The sequence below is a fragment of the Coturnix japonica genome, chromosome 1 (genome assembly GCF_001577835.2).
Source record: "Coturnix japonica isolate 7356 chromosome 1, Coturnix japonica 2.1, whole genome shotgun sequence".
Lineage (NCBI taxonomy): Eukaryota > Metazoa > Chordata > Aves > Galliformes > Phasianidae > Coturnix > Coturnix japonica.
The window spans coordinates 32,568,429-32,588,153 of record NC_029516.1 but is presented as its reverse complement, the minus strand read 5'-3'; the positions used below and the strand labels follow the sequence as shown (position 1 = coordinate 32,588,153).

The 19,725-nt window shown below is 39.5% G+C and overlaps 1 protein-coding gene across 3 annotated transcripts in view; it reads left to right on the top strand.

The window, feature by feature from the left end:
- The window catches only part of PTPRR (protein tyrosine phosphatase receptor type R), a 139,004-nt gene that overhangs the window by 105,880 nt on the left and 13,399 nt on the right, over nucleotides 1-19,725 (top strand). For all 3 annotated transcript variants that reach the window (XM_015855940.2, XM_032443543.1, XM_015855949.2), the window contains 3 exons: nucleotides 4,681-4,765; nucleotides 11,278-11,357; nucleotides 13,449-13,586. In XM_015855940.2, the coding sequence (XP_015711426.1) occupies nucleotides 4,681-4,765; nucleotides 11,278-11,357; nucleotides 13,449-13,586 (303 nt within the window). The remainder of the gene's footprint in view (nucleotides 1-4,680; nucleotides 4,766-11,277; nucleotides 11,358-13,448; nucleotides 13,587-19,725) is intronic.

Here is a 19,725-nt window from a genome sequence, read left to right as displayed (position 1 = left end):
GTAGGAATGTACAACAGAGACAGTGAACAGGATGAGACAAATCACAGCAGGAAAGCTGACTCATGGAAAACATGTTATTAACATTACTTTAAGGAGATTTGAAAAAGACCAGAATTGCAAAAGAGACAGATAGATAAAAAAGTTTATCAGATATAAGGAGATAATGTTTACAAAGGAAATAGAACTGAGTGTAAACGGAAGCTGGCTGAATGTGAAAGCTGAATAAGACTGGCCAAAAAAGAAAAGTTCTGAACTTACAGAAAACCTTACAGCTTTATTTTTAAATAGATCAAAAGCACAAAATGAAATGGAGAGTACAAGGATCAATAGAAGATCAAAGGAATAAAAAAGAGACTTGGAGAAGGTGAGGCAATAGGAGAAGAGTGTTTATGTTATTTACATCTGTGGTCAAGCATAGAAGAATGTGTGGAATTTCCTACTTGTGTGGTAGAAGTAGATTAAAATAGATCACAAGAGGGTCTGTCTAATATTGAAGTGTTAATGAAACAGAACAGATCAATAAAGTGAATAAAAGGTGATCACTGGGATAAGTTGGTATTCTCCTGGGAGTCCTGGAGGATTTCATGTATGCAATTGCTGATGTATTAAATCATGGCAGGTATAACTTAGCACTTGGGTCCCAGTATCTGTGGAGACAGAAAGCCAAAAGTAACAAGTCCTTCTTCAAAAGGGCTCCAGAAGAGCTCAAAATAACCATAGATCTGTAAATCTGATGTATGTGTCAGAGAAATAGCAAAGAATTATGATAGAGAAGCATGCCAAGAGATATATGAAAATATGCAATACAGTGGGGAAGAATCAACACAGAGTTTGTAGCATAGGAAAGATTTGTAGGATATATAGATGCTTCTCAGAGTAAAAGAAGGTCATCACTGGAATCTCAGAGACATCTACTCTGGAGCAGAAACTGACTAAGATGCTCAAAAGCCATCTGAAAAAGGGGCTAAACAGTAAGGTGACAAAGTTTGATGATGATATTCCATTATGTATGGTAGTAAAATTAGAAATCAACTTCAAGGAAGTTCCAGAAGGATTATGTGAATGTGGCAAGGTAAATGAAATTCAAGGTTGATAAATAAGACATTATGCGTTCAGAGGGAAATAGTTCTCCATACCTCAGTGGCTACTGAAATACAAGACTAAACTTGTGGTAAAGGAGAAACATCGTCTTCATGTTTTAAGTTCCCATGTCTGTATGAACTGTATCCTAACAAGCTGGCCTGTCCATAGAATTTCATGTACCCAGATCCTCTCACGCAACATCTCTGCTTGGTTTTGGGTCAACAGACACTCATATTTTATTCTTCTAAGTAGGATGAAATACAGCTTTGGCCATTCCACATTTTCAGAGAATTATACTGAAGATCATGATTTTTCTGTTCCAGTTTCAGACTTAAAATATCTTTTAAGATGAGGCTGCAGTACACTTTCTGTCTAATGTCTTCCTTGCTACAGATAATAGCTTTAGTAGGAACATTAAGCATATAAAGAACACAATATATAACCTTTGCTCATTCTGCTCAGTCAGCTTGTTTTAACTAGCTAAGAAAATACAACAAGAAAGTCTTTTTGAGACTAAAATTACAATTTCCTATGAAAAACATTTACTGTAGTGAAAATTGAGAAATTATGTTTGAAGTTTTCAATGGAAAACTGAAAGATGATCTTTTTTGAGTTATGTTTGGTTTAAAGAATTGTTTTAAACAGCATCTCAGAGGGGTATTAGTTCTTCTTTTTAATTGTCAGTATCAAATGTTTGAAATACATTTCCACAATATTTACTAAGACAAGAGTGCTGTTTTCTTCTTCTGTTTTCCTTGTTTGTTTGTTAGCAGAAAGTTTGGATGTTTTTGGGTTTTTTTTTGAAAGTACCTCATTTGCAAAGAAGAAGAAACACAAATTACCTAGCAAGTGTTTGTTTAGTAGCTTGAACTACTACTACTTAAAAGAACTTCAAAACTTGGTGATGGAAGAGAGGAATTTCAGTTCTTGAAACACTGGAATGTCAGAAAGTGCAGTCCTGTATGGGAAAGTATGAGATGGTTAAATCTTTAAAAGTTGTCTCTCATCAAAAAGGAAGGATGAATATAACAAACCCTGCACAGGATTGCCTACATTTTCCTAAGTTTTGCCATGTTTTCTGGATTGCTGTCAGAGACCCAAGTCTTATCTCTGTACATGTATGATTATATGAAGCACTTGAAAAGCCAAACATGAACCAAAATACCTGTTACTAGAACAGTATCACCCAGATAGGTGAAGCAGCCCAAGAACAAAAGCCTACGTGTATAAGCATTTGTAGTTACGTGAGTGCAACTACTTGAAGCTTATAAGTTTCTACTTATTAAAAAATGTCATACTATATTTAAGACAGTTTATGCATTGTCTAGTTATTTCTGTGCTTATTCACACATGTTCATGCATTCTGCAGTCATCTGGGTTTATCTATCCCTGCACTAGCATTGTGGTTTCCTCATCAAATCCTGAATTTTGTTCTGGAATCCTCTCTTGCATTTCATAGCCAGCCTCACAATAAGTGACCTGTCTGTGGCTGTGATCCATAGTATATTGGCAGAGTTCTGTCTATGCCCTTGGCCTCACAAGTACTTAATACTGGGAGGAGCCCCTTGACTACAGAGTGTTTACAGGATGTAAGTGATTAATATTATTAATTGAGTTTGTTGGCCCAAAGAAATACATTCCTGTTTTCTGCTCAGTAGCATTTCTCCATCTGTCAGTAACTGGCTGACTAATGAACTATCTCAACGTTTCAATAGGCATCAACAAGGAGACAGCTAAGTGACTGGAAAAGCCTCACTGACCACAGTCACTTGTGCAGGCAGAGGATCCTTCCTCACATCCAGACTCTTCAGATGACCAGCATAGACCCCATTAGACAAAAGCTTAATGTATTGCTCTCTCTTATTGTTCAGTTCAGCAACAAAACATTTCAGAAACAGAGCACCAGTGATGTTAATGATGAGTTCCCTCTGAGTCTCAGCCACTAGCTGAGTGCTCAGTACCCAAACTAGTTAACATCCTTCAGAGCCCAAGGTTCAAGGGAAAGGTCCTCATAGAGGTAATGGTTGGAGAGGGGAGAAAGATAGAGATGGGTACAAAAGGGGAAAGGGCGTCGGAAGTAGGACAGAAGAGATGGGGGAAACAGATGAGATTAATGCAGGAGTGGAACCTTACAACTGATAAGATCCCGCCCTTAGCACAAGCATCACATGGACAGCAGTGTGGGGAAATGAAATTGAATCTGCAAGGAAAATGTATTTTAACAGCATAGTTCTTTCATGCCTGAAAAGTGAGGCAGACACTTGTTCTGTTGAGAGCTCAGTTGAAGAGCAAGAAAGATCTGGAAAGAAACAGTGCCATGTCCCTGCTTGTCTCACATAAGCACACAGAAGCCAAGTGTGGAAGGATGGTGGCCATGCATTTGATCTTTGCTGTTCTGGTCAGGCCTTGGTCTCTGAAGTTAGGAACTGACTGATTCAGGAGGAAAATACTTGAGTAAATTTTCCAGTGGTGCAAGTCAGAGGAATTCCACACTGTACAGTGTAAGAATATACCTTTAATGCCTCCTCAAGTTCCTATGTGTCTGCAAGAGGCAATTATATAATATGCCACTGTCTGTTTGGATAAATATCCCAGGCTAATAACAGAGTTCTGAAGTCTCCAGAAATTACTCTTAAGTAGAGGTATTAATTTAGCAAAGATCATATTCCATCTTACACTAAGACGATTTGAACAGCAATGGCCAAAAATAAAATATACCAGGGAAAAATGAAGATTGGAGTCAACTAAAACATCTTTCATGTTTTGGCTGGTAAATGTCAATCACTGGTGGGGGGGTGGGAACAACAACTGTTTCATTATGCCATTTGAAAAGGGTTTTTTGTTTTGTTTTGTTGTTTTTTTACACTTAACTATAAGAACACTAACAGTATTTTAAGACCTCAAAATGCCTATTTCCCCCTTCCACCAAGTAAAGCATTTTCTACAGTGAAAATTATGAGTATTTTTTACTTTTCATTCTGGAAAACAGTTTGAAAAACAGTTACTGTAAACTGTTCAAGTCAAATTGCCACATCAGTTATTTTTACAGCTTCAGATTTAAGGGAGATAATGTGGCTCCGAGGCTAGAAATTCAAAATGAGAATCAAGGCAAATAGATTTTTTTCTTTACACTTCTGAGTTACTGCATGCAGAGGACTAATCATTGCTATAAAAAGCAAGTAAGATCTTTAACTGTTAGTGTTAAGGGCTTTGCATGAAAATTAAATATATACATTGTCATATATTATCTCAAAAACTCTCAGTCCATTCATGCAAAATGTTGCTCTTTCCTGCTATGATACTGCACTTTTCAACTCTACTTTTCCAGTACTATTGTGTTTTCTAACAAATCTCCTAATCTTCTAAAAACCTTGCCTTTAATAATTCATCAGAAGCGTTCCTTGGAAGTCACCCCTTCAGTATGCAACTCCTGTGTTTATTAAAGGAAGGGTGTTGACAGGCTTGAGGTGGGAACCACTTTTTTCTTAATAACTTTGATGTCAAAAGACAGTTGTGTAACAGCAGATGGCCTTCTGGGGATAATTTCCTGTACGGTTCCTTTGGAAACACCAATCTGATTTAATTTATTTTTTATAGGAAATACCAATGAATTTTGTGGATCCCAAAGAAATCGACATCCCAAGTCATGGAACTAAAAACCGCTATAAGACAATTTTGCCAAGTAAGTGACTTAGCCCTACTATGAAACATAGTCTGCTTTGAGAATGTATTGCCATGAAAAGTTAGTTGTCTTTATCTTTGATTGTTGTGCACCTATTCATAAGTGTGTTTGTAGTCTAAGTAGAAAGCAAGCAAAAATCCAGTTCTGGGGGACTGATCCATGCAGGACTCTGCCTGGATGCCTTAGTCATTAGATGCACACTTTGGCTGCATCCCAGCCACACTCTGAAATGCAGCCTAGATGTATGCTGGTTTTCTCTGGAGGACAGCTCAGGCAAATGGGTTGAGATGGATATGCCGTGCCTCACAGTAGCTCCCCTGGTCTGGAGAGTGAGAGGACCAAGGCTGTTGCCTGTATCAAAGCCCACACCATTGGGCAGAGTGCAGCCCATCACTGAATTCTCTCTAGCTGGGTCAAACTAATAGATACTGTGTCTAACATCAAGTGGCCCAGTCTGGAAGAGAAATTACATCCTATCCTTTCTCATAACGGACTTCCATCTTTATGAGTCCACTTTGTTTTGTTTTAATTCTTTTTCTTCTCCATGCACTGCATGGCTTTGTGGAAATACATTTACCTTACTTTACCTTACCTTACCTTACCTTAGTAAGAACACAGTGCTTCTTCATTGTTGCTGTGAACTTGCTACTGCTTTGCTATACTGCTTCTGTATTCTCATCAGCCCAAATTATTTATTTCTGTCATAGTAGCAATTGGTTTGTTATAATTAGAGGTGATTGAAAACTTTTCAGTGGAATAGTTTTCCTTCAAAACCAGATTTCTTTGAAATTGAACTATTTTTATACCATTTTGGGGAGAGATACTGAGATATTCCAATTCTTTTATTAATCATTTTGTGTTCAATTTCAAAATAGGTTGTGAAAGTTTAAATATTGCACCAAATTGAGACATGAATTGTTGTCTTTTTGTGATATTTTGACAATGTCAGAGTGGAAAAGTTAAGTGATTCTAAATGTCGGGGAACCATCCCTCAGCAAAACATAAACACAACTTTTTGCTTGGATTTGGAATGAAGAACACTTTAAAATTACAGCATGTCCTACCAACTAGGAAAATGCTTTTGAATAATTTCCATAATGTCCTTGTAGGACTATGTTACATGTCAGTCATGCAAATTCACACACTTTGAATGACAGGATTTCTCCCTGTGAGCCTGAATGCACCGTAATTTGATCGCACCATCCAAAGACCTTACAGTCAAATGAATGAGAAATAATGGCCTTCAGCTGCTAGATTAACCTCAGAAATGCAATACATAGTTGAGGGAAAAAAATGCGTTGTGCAGAGTCCTTGTTTCCTTTCAGCCACCAGCGAAATTCCCATTGACTTCAGGGTCAGTTCATCTATCTCAACAACTAGCTATATGCAGCTGAGTAAAACAGAGGAATGTTGAAGGGAATTAAAAAGATGAAAGCAATTGAATGCAAGTTATCGATTATCAAGGAATCAGAAAACTAAGTAACCCCAACAGTTTGGCCCAGCGTCAACAGGGTATGCACAGAGGCTGAAATCCTGACCACTTTGACAAAAATAGGAGCTTGCCATCAACTGCAATACAGACAGAATATCACCCAAGCCTGCTTTTACATGATGAACATTTTCAGAAGCATATCTCCCTTCCTACAGTGCCTATAGCACATTGTGAGTGCAGGAAGGCCTCCTTCACTACTGCATGTGTTTTGCATTGGGTCACGACAGCTGGGCCTCTGTTGATGCTTATGAGTTTTGAGAGTCAGAAAGCCTTCATGTTCTCACTTCCAGCCAGTCAGTGTGCACAGCTGACTCCAAGGCATATTTTCAGTCAGAGCTCACGGCCAATGTATACCACAGCTACCCTTTGACAGGCACTTTGTAGCCCTCCTTGACAGAAATCAAAAGGTCTGGTATGTGTTAGCACCAAGCTTATTCAAAGAAGGTATTTTGAGGATTGAGGCACACACTCATAATAAATACTCACACACCCACACCCAGTCCAAAAGGGCTTGGAAACCATCAGCATCATTAAATAGAATGGTTCTTCTGGTTTCCTGCTCAGATAATATCGACCTACTGCTTATTGCACCCATGTCAGCTTTTCCATTCCCAGCACTGGTGTATCACCTGTGGTAACAAGTGACGTTGGAATTGATGGATTATCTCTAAAAATGCCCTATCCTGGCTGCTCCACCCTCTGCGCCGGGGAGGATATTCTCATTTTCTAAGAGATAACTTCACCACAGATAATTCTGTCACAGGGAACATGGGGGCAGGTTAGTGTTAGTAGATACTACCCAGGCAGGCACCAGCCTGAGTAAAATGACTGCCTGCTGAAATCAGTTGTAAATGCAGAACTCCAAAGGGCAGGAAACATTGCATTTCTATGAAAGATGTTTTGTTTGCAGTGTAGCATAGCCAACATTCATATACAAATGCTTGGATTCCTCTGTAAGCTTTGAGTGTTATTTGTTTTATAATAATATACAAATACACCCAGTGAGGGGACAGGGCAAGTGGCTAGTCTGCTCCTTGAGGTCACTGTTTTTTATCCCTCCCCTTAACTGAGATGCCACACACTGGTCCTGTGAAAGCCCTCTCCATATCTTCGACTGCATTCCCCTGCCATACCCTTACAGCATTCTACCCTCCTCTGTCGCCAGTCGTACCCTGGACTCCATCACAATTACATTCCTGTTGTAGAAAACCAGCCCCAGTGCTCCCTCTTCACCATCTTTCACACCACCAGCTGCCTCCTGCAGCCCCTGCCACTTATCCTCGCAGTATGCAATCAGCTTCAAACACATGTTTTTTCCCCTTCCTACTCCACTTCTCCACCTTAAACTGGAATTGCTGTGGTGCTTCAAAGCAGGTGTGGGCTTTTGCTCACAGAGGGGCAAATGGCTTAACACTGTTTAGTGGGTATCTGTGTGTGATACACATCCAGGATACCTGGAAATTGCTCCTTATTTTTTCCTAAAAAGAACACTCAAAACTTGAGCCTGCATGAAAGCAGTCACTGCAGAAGAGCAGACGGACAGTAACATGAGGATGCAAAGCACCTGGTGGGTCAGGTCCATAGAATCATTGAATCACAAAGGCTGGAAAAGACCTAAAAGATCATCCAGTCCAATCATTCACCTTTTACCAATAGCTCACACTAAACCATGTCCCTCAACACAATATCCAATCGCTACTTGAACACCCCCAAATACATCCACAAATACACAAGCTGTTGTTGAGTTGCTTATGCTAAAATTGGCTTTGACACTCCGTTTAAAGATAAGGGGAAACTGAAATCTAAATCATAAGAACAAGGCACTGCCTTACACAAGCTCATAGACAGATGCTGGGAAACCATTCTCTTGATGTTGAGAATTTCTGAGCTCCCAGGTGTCTCATTTGCTACCAGGCAATAGGATTCCCAACAGTCTCTCAGAGACACAAGATAAAAGTCATATTTGCACAGCAGAAAGAAAAAAAGTTTGTTCTTAGGTGAATTCAACATGTATTCAAAAAAGCATTTCTGTATTTTCATGTGATTTGACAGATTGCGTTCTAGTTGTAGACACCGCTATCATAACTACTATATTTGTCAATAGCCAGTGTTGTAATTGATTAATTAACATTAGGTTGCGTAGTTAAAAAAAAAAAAAAAAAGTGGGTATTAGGCAAACCTTATTTTTAGACGTTAAGAAAAATTCCCTTTGCATCAATGAAATCATTTTGTAATGCTGGAGCAAGTTTTAAAATGCAGAAGCACTCACCATCATAAATCAGTTGGACTTGGGAAATCCTGGACTGTAATGGAAGTACTTTACGTAGTTTATGTGTACTGTGTACATGATGTCTTTTGAGGCAGTTATGTTATTTTCAAGTTCAATAGCCTATTCCCTACCTGGCATAGACTGGGGATACAGTTTGGATTCTTCTCTGTCCTGTGTTACAGTCTTTATCAAAGAATACTGGTACTCGCATTTGATTTAGAGACTGCAAACAAAACCTAGCAAAACAGGAGTGAATTTCAAAATGTTTTGATATCTAAAAGCTGTATGACTGTTTTGAGCTGCAAGTGGGACAGCAGCCTGCCTCCAGAACATATTCAGCTTATTTTCCTGTCCAAGAAAGAGAAATGCCGTAGGGACAACCCTTAGGCTGTTTCAGTCCTACTGTCAGTAAGGTAACTAAGACTGATCTAAGACAAACAAGTGACTTACCTTGGAAACACTACAAAAACAAACATACCCGTGCTCTGAAGAATTTAGCACATAGTAGCAGTCTAAATGAAAGAAGAAAAAACCAAACTCAAGCAGGATAGAGCTTATGTAGTGGGGTGAAGCTGGGGGTCTTCATGTCAAAACAGTGTTTGTGCAGTGGATGAAACTCCAGTGTTGACAGCATAGGTGAAGCTGTCTGGCAGTGCCACCCATGCTATGATGTGATCCCTATACGGGCTAGTCTCATGGGGGTAAGCTACAGATCATTAACAGCCTTCAGCCTGGTAAATTCATACCAGTATTAATTTGTTAATGATGGAGTTAAAGGAAGCCACTTCTGCATTAACCAATGCATTAATGGGAGACCTGTTCGAGACTTCCTAGGTGCATGGAAGAAAACAGCAGTAACTGCCTCAGTCATTACTGTAGGTGGCATTTTTTATCAGCAATTACGAGTGTTTAACAGTCTTGCTGTATTTCAAGGTGTTTTACAAACACTGATGGATTCAGCCTTGCAGCCACCATCTGTGGCTTTCTCCTGTAGCTTCAGACTTTCAGGCTTTGCCATCCTTGAGGAAAAGATGATTACCTCCAAGGTAGTTGTCATTCAGGATCAAGCTAATGGCTTCCATTATGTGTAGTGACTGTGCAGTGGCTCTGGATCTTGAGCAGTGCTCAGGTGTTCCTCATTTGTGAGCTAAGTGTACAGCGATATTCTATTTCAGAAGTAATAAAGACTGTTAATTTTAAAAGATCGCTATTCTAAAATAGCTTTTTCTTGTCTGATTGGAATTGGAAGAGTTTCATAAATTCTGCAGCTGATTTAGCTACTCCTCAGTACTGGAGGAATTTATCTCAAGGTATGGTTAAACTGGATGTTGAGTCTGCTTGGAAGAGGTTTTTTAAGGTAGGGGTCAAGCTACATCAGAGTTGGAGGCACTGTGTGAACTAGAGGAAATGAATGTTTTTTCAAGGCCATGTAGCCCGAGGCACTTGTGGAAGTGGCTAATAATCACTCTGTGCTGAAAAGGAATGAGAGATTTCCTGCCTTCACATTGTTAAGGGAGAAAAAAAAAAAAGCTAAGAAGTCTTTATGTTGTGCTTTTAACACAAAAGACAAGACTTCCATGCACAGACTCTGAATTAAAAGGCATTCATTCATTTGCCCATTTTATGAAGTATACGTTCATGACACAGACGAGGGTCCTGAAATGGCTCCACTCCTTTCCCAAGAAGTTTCTTTCACCTCTAGGGAGAAAATGGCTTAAGTACAAAATTGCATTGCAAAGGAGCTTTCCAGAGTCTATTTCCAAACCAATTGAAAGCTGATGATTCTACTTAATTATTTAAGCAAACTGCTGGAAGAATATTTTTCAACAGAGAAATATTTCCATATAATTTTATTAACAACAGAGTATTCTTTCAGAAAAGATGTGAAGAAAGCCAGAAAGCCAGAGTGTGCCCCTGTACTACAACGTAGGCATCTCACTCCCCTCTTTTTCTGATGGTGAATTTACTGGCCTTAATTGTTACTAAAGGTTAGTACATGGAGAACCACATCATCACAAATGAGTGAACAAAAAATGTGTTTGCAGGTGAAATTTAGTAACCCCCAGTTCTGTAGATAACAGAATTTCACCTCATTTCATTCTAGGTCATCCAAGACAATGAAAGGAAGAAGATGATAAAGGAAAATGTTCCTATATTTTTTTTCTCCACTCTGTTAACACAATCGTTCCCAAACTGTCAAAGGAGAACACAGGACTGAAGGGAAGGATAGGGATCACACAGTCCAGACTCTTTCAGTGAATATTATATTAATGTAAAAACACGTCTGATATCACTCCACATGGAAGACGCTTCTTAAATTAAATCAAAGTAGTCATTGAAACAGTACAGCTTCCTGTAGGGGTAACTAAGCTGAATCCAAAGGACTTGGTATATTTATCTAGAGTCCTGCAGAGATGTATGGAAAGTTTCAGAGGTAGCCTAGGCAGGTCAGCTGGATAATCAGCACAGACAGATTAGACCATGCTTGAGCATTGTCTGGATCTGATAGCATGGTTTTGATGTCCACAGCTTGTGAGATACTTCTACACAGCTCAGCATCATGCACTGTAGGTATTCCTTAGTTTCACATGATGAGTCTTTGCAGTGGAAAAAAATTCATACATAATGCTTTAGTGCTTTTGACAACCCCAAATAACCATAGATTATTTTCTTCAGCGAGCCTTTGATTCTTTATAGAAATCTTCTAATTATGGGTTTTCTTTTCAATTTCCATCTTCCTTGTGCCCTTAGATCCTCTAAGCAGAGTGTATTTGAAACCAAAAAATCCATCTGACTCCTTGAGTACCTACATAAATGCTAACTACATTAGGGTAAGTAAATGTACACTATTCCTGTGCTTTTGGGATAATATTTGATTTTCCACCTGAATAGCTGTTTTTGCCAAGGTATCTCTCACTTTATTCCTATCCATCTTCACTGATAAATCCTAATCTTTATGTCTACATTGCTGTGACAGAAATAGTTTCATGAGGTGTTTGTACCAAATAAGAAAAAAGTTATCAAACACATTTAAAAATATTAAGAAATACATGCATTACTGTTCCTGTTTACTTCAATATTTACTGTTTTACGTTGTCTTACTGCCTTACAGGAAGGAAAGGAGTGCTACCTTTTAAAAGACAGAAATATCAATATAAAGAAAAGTTCAGTCAACAGGAGTCTAAGCTCCATGATTGCACATTGCAGTCATGTTATCCACAAGTACGTTCAGTGATCATGGCTTTTTCATGCTCTAGCAATTCATATCCATGAAATTATGAGATAATTAAACAAATATTATAGCAGTTTGTGAAAAGAATCATAAGCAGATGTGTTAAATATCCATATGAGCAAAAAAGTGCACATTATTCAACTGTTTATAACCTGTATTGAATGGTTGCATGGTGCAAACACTTTACCAGCTCAAACAATGTAGGAAAGTATTATTTCTAAGTGTTAGCTATGTAATAATCCTCAGTGACACACACACAGAGCTTTCTCGTGGCACACTGGATGCTGCAGACAGTACAAAAAAACCACTTTGGTTTTTGGACTATAGTCCCTTACATGGAAAATGAAATATTTTGATTAGAGATCCTTAGCTGGACTAACATACTACTGCAACTGAAATTATGGCCTCTGAGCTCAACAATAATGCTGCTTAATTAAATAACAGTATTTGTATATATTTTTACTCATCCACTATGCCTCTTACTCTGCTTCATTTTACATCCTGTGCTTTCAGTGTTTTGTATGAAGGATGTCACCTTGTAAGTAAGAAGTGCAGTTGTCTCTGAAGGGTAACAGCACATCAGCCAGGCTGTGCTTTGAGTCCTCTGAGATGTCCTTTGTGCCATCTCCCTGAGAACCAAAATGCCGTGATTTCTTCTGCTGGCACTGGTAGAAGTGTGAGCAATTCCAGAAGAAAATCCCACCCAGCACAGAAATGAAATGATGAGTCTGGCTGTGGTCCTGGCACACCTGTCTTTGACAAACTATGTTCAACTATGGCAAATTGGTCAGTGGAGGGAGAACTGTTGATACCAGCTGAGGATCTATCCCGTTGTTCCATACAGTGGATAACTGTGATTCTGTGATAACAGTGCAGAAGAGTGTGAGCAGGGAGAAAGCCACCCAAAAGGAATACCTGTGGTAGGAGGGCCCATATCACCTCAAGCAGTTCTCCATTCATTCATTCCCTTCAGACTGCCTTTAATCTGCATTGCTGTTGGGCACTCTGCTGCTGCCTAAACTCACAAGTTCTCCTTTTCACCCAAAAAAACACTTTTTTTCCCCTATTTCTTCCTGCCTTTCCCTCCCTTCTGCTTCTCCACTGCTTACACAGCCCTTCTTTGTGTGTCTCCGCACTCCCTGCACTGATGCTGTCCCTCCTGTAAGGTTTCATAAAGGTACTTCTTCCTTAGCAAAGATGCAGTGAACAGTCTTTGCCTCTACAAACAGTCACGTATTTAATCTTTTTTCCTGTCATGAATCTTCAGAGAAACACTGTTTTATTTTTCTCCTTTTTTAAAAATGGCATCTGGATTGTAAACTACCTTGCAAACACTGCAGCAGTATAAATTGTGCACTGAAGGACCACTGGATGATAGAAACCTCCAATATCTTGCAGGACAGAGTAAGCTAGAAGAAGCCGAGAAAGAAGGGTGATTTGAGAGGGACTGATGTGTGCTTGGGATCATTTCAGTTCATTGAATTGGTAGCTCCCAGAGGAAAAACTGTTCTACTGAAAAATTTCTGATCTGCTCTACTGTTACTCTTAATGCTTTCAGCTCAAAGAACTTTTTGGATGTTTTTTTGTTTTTTAATTCCAGATTCTTCTTTTTGCTTAGAATATTCACCTGTGACTTTGACTGACAAACATGAATTTTAAGTAAATGTTTTTGTGCCTGTTTCTAAACCAGGGATATGGAGGTAAAGAGAAGGCATTCATTGCAACGCAGGGACCCATGATTAATACCGTGAATGACTTCTGGCAGATGGTTTGGCAAGAGGACAGCCCTGTCATTGTTATGATCACAAAGCTGAAAGAAAAAAATGAGGTATGACAACTAGTCGAACCAAGAAATCTTTCCAATGGTGCTGCATGTTGTAGAATGAACCTTAGCAGATTTTAAAGAAAATCAGCAGATAACCAGCTCTCAAATACTCCAGTCATGGGCAATGTGAAAAACAATGTCAGTGTTCTCAAACCCACCGGTTGCAATTGTGTAGCCATCAGAGAGACATTAAAAACAAAAAACAAAAAAAAGACATAAATTACATTTTTGAAACCTGTGCTGTTGGGTTCATACTTAATTTATTAAAAAATAAACACCTTGTTTACCTGTAGGCCACCTCTGGACTTCTTGCTAGTTGCTTTCTGTTATGTAAAGAATAGATGTACAATTGGGTAGTATTACAATTAGAGGTTTCCTGTCACGGCTGAAGTTTACTCTTTGTTACAATAACAGTTTTTTAATCAGCTCCACATACTACAAATCATCTAGATTGTCCTAAAAATATGGTTTGATCTCCCTAATGCCAACACCATGGAGAGACTGAACTGGAATGGAAATATATGTATCTATACCCTAGCACCAATTGCAAGTGACAATTGCATTTTAATGGCTAACAGCCATCTAGCTGCCTGCTATCCAGTGACTTCCAGACTGATTCTCAACTATATCTTTAATAGCTTTATCTAGTATCTGTATACACTTTTGCCAGACTTTCCTTGGTAGTGCCAGATCTTGCGGCCATACATAGAGAACAAATACCACTCTCCTGTGATTTGGAGAGTTCTTGCCAAAAGAAAGCTCTATTTTGAGGGTTCGAATGTTACAGAAGTGATTTATAGGGCTTGTGGACAGAAGTGAGACAGGTGTAAAAGAGTTCACCTTCTTTCTTGTGTCCAAACTGGTAGATGAAGTAGCTCTTCCCTAGTCCAGGTGGGTGTTTCTACCATGTTTCAGCGTGTTTTCAGGTAAGTACAAGGGCCATGTTGCCCCTGCCTTACTCACTACCCTGCACTTTAAATTCAATTGAGTGTGATGGCAGACAGACTGATATTTTTCAGACAAAGTTCCCAGTCTCAGTGATCAGGGGATCAAGATTGTGTGCGCATTTCCATGCCACAAAGTCACTGCTCAGTTTAAAGGTGGACTTGGTTGATGTACTGTTCCTTCCTTCTGCATTTGACCGCTGTTTGACTCTTTGTCACAATGACTTTGGCCTTCTAACATGAAGTGGCCTTAAATCCAGATGATTTTAAGAAAGGTATGTATAAAATGTAGATTGGTACTGGAAAACATCCAGTGGTTCATTTCCAAAACAGGTGCAGTTTTGAACTAGACTTTTCATACTAGTCCCCAGAAGCCTACATTAAAAGGATTACTTCTGAAAATGTAGGAAGCTTACCCCAACCCAACTGCTCAAAAGAATAAGTATTTCACTGAGGAAATGCTGACTGTTTAAACACTCACATCTGACACTGTGTAAGAAGAATGACTTGAAAGAAATGCTCAGTGATTTCCAACGTGTCAGGAAGCCCTGTGTTTACCTGAGTTACGCAGTCTCTCAGCTCTGGTGTTTATCCGCATTGTTGTGGCCTGCCAGCGGTCATTTCCTCCTAATAGAAAGGGGGGGTGGAATCTCAAGTAGTTCCCAGGCTATACAGAGAGGCTGTGTTTGCACAAGCTGTCCTGCCCTGTCTAGAAACCTTAAGGAACTCTCCCACCATTAGTGCTTCATCCTGAGGCCTTGATTTGCTATTGAAAAGAAAACAGCTTGGCTAACTGCTAAGCTCATCCGAATTCATTTAACTGTTAAAGCATTAGCTGCCTAATAGCACCTGATTATTACTTTGCCTGCTGTCTGCTGTATTCCTCTCATTTTCAGGGAGCTGCATTTGTAATATTCACACATACAAATGCCTTCATACTTGAAAGCATGTTCATTCTCTTTTCTGTGTATAGCCCTGTACAAAGGTCCAGATCAGATTCATAGGTATAAGACCCATTCCTCAGTTGATGTGTCATTCAACATCCTTTTCAGCTATAATGTAGTAGAATGTTCTAACTAATGTGCAAAGAGGGAGCCCTCAAATGAAACAAAACATGCATGAAAAATAGTAAGCTCGTCAATAAAGTCATGTCCTTAGTATAAATATAATTATTTAGGACATTAATGTCCTAGTTGAATACACCAAGGTTATGAATCTGCCATAGGAAGGGGAATTGTGTGAAATGGTTATAAACACAGATTCCAATGGGGTTAGTTCCTTTGTGAGATGAAAAATGGCTAAGACTCACTACGATAAGATTTTTATGTAAAATGGATGAAAATATAAATTGAAAGTAGAGTGGTAAGCAAAATATTTATTATATTTTAGCTGTGTGAGGAAACATGGAGCACAAAATTATTGGTTGCATTCTTTTTCATTTTGAACTCTTGTGAAAGATGGAAATTGATTTGTAAGCAAAAACTATACTAAATAAACTTTGTCTGTGGCATTTTAAATAGATTCTGTGAAACTTCTACTCAAGTGTACACAGTATCCGAACAGGATGGAAATCTGCCTGTCCAAGGAGAGTGCACAGCACAGGAATCATAGGTTTGCCTTAGAAGGGACCCTTAAAGGCCATCTAGTCAAACTCCCTGCAATGAACATGGACACCTACAGCTAGACCAAGTTACTCAGAGCCCAGTCCAGCCCGATGCTGAGTGTCTCCAATGATGTGGCATCCACCACCTGAAGTGAACAGGGACACCTAGAGCTCCATCAGGGTGTTCAGAGCCCCATCCAGTCTGACCATGGATGTCTCCAGGGATGTGGCATCCACCACCTCTCTGGGCAACTTGTTCCAGTGCCTCACCACACTTACTGTAAAAAACTTCTTCCTTGTATCCAATCTAAAACCCCCCTCTTTTAGTTTGAAACTATTTCCTCTTGTCTTATCACAACAGATAGTGCAAAGGTGTGTCCCCTTCCTTCTCAAAGCAACTATTTAGATATTAGAAGACCACTATCTGGTCTTCCCAAAGCTTCCTCCAGGCTAAAAGGCCCCAGCTCTTTAAGCCTGCCTTCATAAAGGAGAACTTCCATTTGAACAATAATCAAAAAACCTTGGAATTCCAAGCTCTAGTTTTAGGATTAATATGAAAGAAAATATATCTCAACTAATCTGGGTGACCTCACTGAACCATAGAATGATTTGAGTTGAAAGAGACCTTAAAGATCCTCTGATTCCAATCCTCTGCTATAGGCAGGGACATGTCCCTCTAGACCAAGGTTGCTCACAGCCCCATCCAGTCTGACCTTGAGTGCTTCAAGGGAAGGTGCATCCACAGCCTCACTGGGCAACCTGTTCAGTGTCTCACCACCCTCACAGTAAACAATTTATTCCTGATATCTAGTTTAAATCTACCCTCTTCCAGTTTAAAACCATTCTCTCTTGTCCTGTCACTACATGCCCTTATATAAAGATCCTCCCCAGATTTCATGTAGGCCCCTTTCAGGTACTGGGAGGCCGCTAAGAGATCTCAGAGCCTTCTCTTCTCCAGGCTGAAGAGCCCTGGCTTTCCCAGCCTGTCCTCATAGAGGAGGTGCTCCAGCCATCTGCTCATCTTCATGGCTGTCCTCTGGACCTGCTCCAACAACTCCATGTCCTTCTTGTGTTGCGGGCACCAGAACTGGAAAGAGCAGTAGTAACCTCCAGAGGACAATTCCGCCTCTTAATGAATGAGCTGAATGACCCACAAAAGGTTGTCATCTCTAATCCTTTAATAACATGATGAGACATGTTCTTACAAAGTTTGATCAACAAGACCCATGTGAATTTCATATATTACTGACTATTTACTCAAGATAACAGAGGAATGGAACCATAGTCATGCTATGTATCCCACAGATAATATGCATTTGTTTACTTTGAAACATACTTGTAAATCAGGAAACATATTTTGGGAAGCATAAATAAAAGGTACTTTGCAGCATTCTGCAAGAATCAAAGACTACTACTGAGAGATGCATTAAACAATGCATGTTTATTCTACTCATATTACGGAAATCTTGTTGTCAGTAATTATCTAGGACAATCTTGTTAACTCACTATTTAAAGCTTGTATCACTGTTGCTGCAACATTTTCCCCTTGGCCTATAGGCACTCTTATCTACTCATAACAAAAATTGTACTTTTTGCAGAGTTCACATAAGCATCTTTAGAGATTAGTCTTAAGTTGAGTACTGGCACCATTGAGATGTCTCAGGTTTTGGAAAAACTTAAGAAGATTAGGTCCTAACATTGAGGATTTTTGTATATAAATGCAAATCCTGCAATCCCTCCTAAAGTACACCTCTAATACTTGAGTTGCTGGAAGTAAATAGAGGGCAGGAGTAAAAAGGGAATCTGGAATTGAAGCTTTCCTCTAATTATTCGTTAGCGTTGTGTGTTGGTCTGATGATTGAAGTTGTTAATGTGTACGTTTCTTGGCAGAGCTTTAAGGAAAAATAAGCAGGATAAGAACTGAAGCTGAAGGGGAGCACCTTCACAGATGTCTGAGAATTGTTAATTTTGTTCACAGAGTTCAAATGCAGAGAAAGTAAAGTAAATAATCCATCAGCTGAGCAATCTTTTCTCCATTCACCAGAGCTGTATGAGGGAACCAGAGAATCACTTTCTGATAAGTTTAAAATCCCATGCTCCTCATCACAGGCTGACAGCAGCAGATAGTAGTTGCCAGTCTTGATCTGAGGCAGAGCCAGGTCCCATTCAGTCACAGAGATCCACCTCCATAGATGATACATGAAGCCCAGCACCTAGCGGGGCTGGGATACAAGGAGGCAGAGCAGGGGATGAAGAGAACCAAAGCTTACAGCCCTATCACAGTGGGCAGGAAAAAGACCAAAATAAATTAAAAGTCATGTGAGATGCTGTTTGTTGTATGAACTTCCTGTTCTGACCAGGGAATGTGCCCGGGTCAGGCACCAGGTCAGAAATAAATAATCATTAGCTGAGAGTACCAGCAGACTGCTGCTCAGTGCAATCATGTCCTGAGGGGGAATTTGAAAGATGGATTGGCAGGTGAGATTTGCTACAAGAAAGAAGAATCCCAGCTCTTTGCTGGCATGTGAGCTGGCTGAGGATATTTTTTTCTAGCTTAAGCTTCTTTTAAAATATCTTCCTCATAGCTCTTATGTGTTTGCTGACTGCATTGAGAATCCAACCCCAAGCTCACAAAATCTGTGACCTATTTAGAAAGTGCTGTGATGGAAGAACATGCTTAAAGGAATGCTAAGACGCCTGAAAGATCAGCAAGGAACAGGACCATCAAAAAGATAAATAAACAAATAAAAAGTGGGGACTACCTGATGATAAGAACAAGTGAATTCTTCCATTTTTCAGGTATATACAGTGGGCAATGAGCATTTACTGACTGTGGACACGAGGTGAGGGAACAGCCTTCTTAACCACTGTGTTTGGCTTTTGGCCAGGTCTAAAATATACTGACCTGGGACCAATGGAATTTCCTTTTAGGTTCAAGTAATAGCTTGAGGCAGCGTGGTTTTTTTTCTTATGCTCCTGGGATTTTCTATATTATTTTCTGTCTATCTGATATATTCATCCCTCCCACCTTCACCTTTATCCCTTTATTAAAATGAACCTTCACAAATGTTAATTTCTCCACATAGCTGCCTAACATATCTGGTCCCAGCTCTATTTCCAAGCTATTTGTTAAAGCAGTTACAAACAGGACTTTAAAAAACCGCATGGAGACTGTGTTAAAAATAATCCATTGTATCTCAGTAAATGCAGATGGGCTGTTAAATGAAAGTTATTTTAATGGACGGTCCCATTTCATTGTCCACCCAGCACAAGTTGCCAATTACAGTTCTGGGAAAGAGTCAAGAAAAACGACGGGGCAGCCTGAAGGCTTTGCAGTGTGCGTTGCATACTTTCATTTATCAAGAAGTCTCAGGGGTTGACTGAACTATTGTTGATTGTCAGGGTACAATTGTGTGTTTAGACCTTTTCCCATATTAGCACTGAAAACTACACTCCCAGGGAGGGGCACGAATTGCAGATCTCACGGATGATAATAGCTGTGTCACATGGGGTGATTGTGGAACTGGTGAACGCTTTCTTTTCATACAGTTTTCTGAGTATTTTATTGCCATTCTTGGTGTCCTTGGGGAGACAC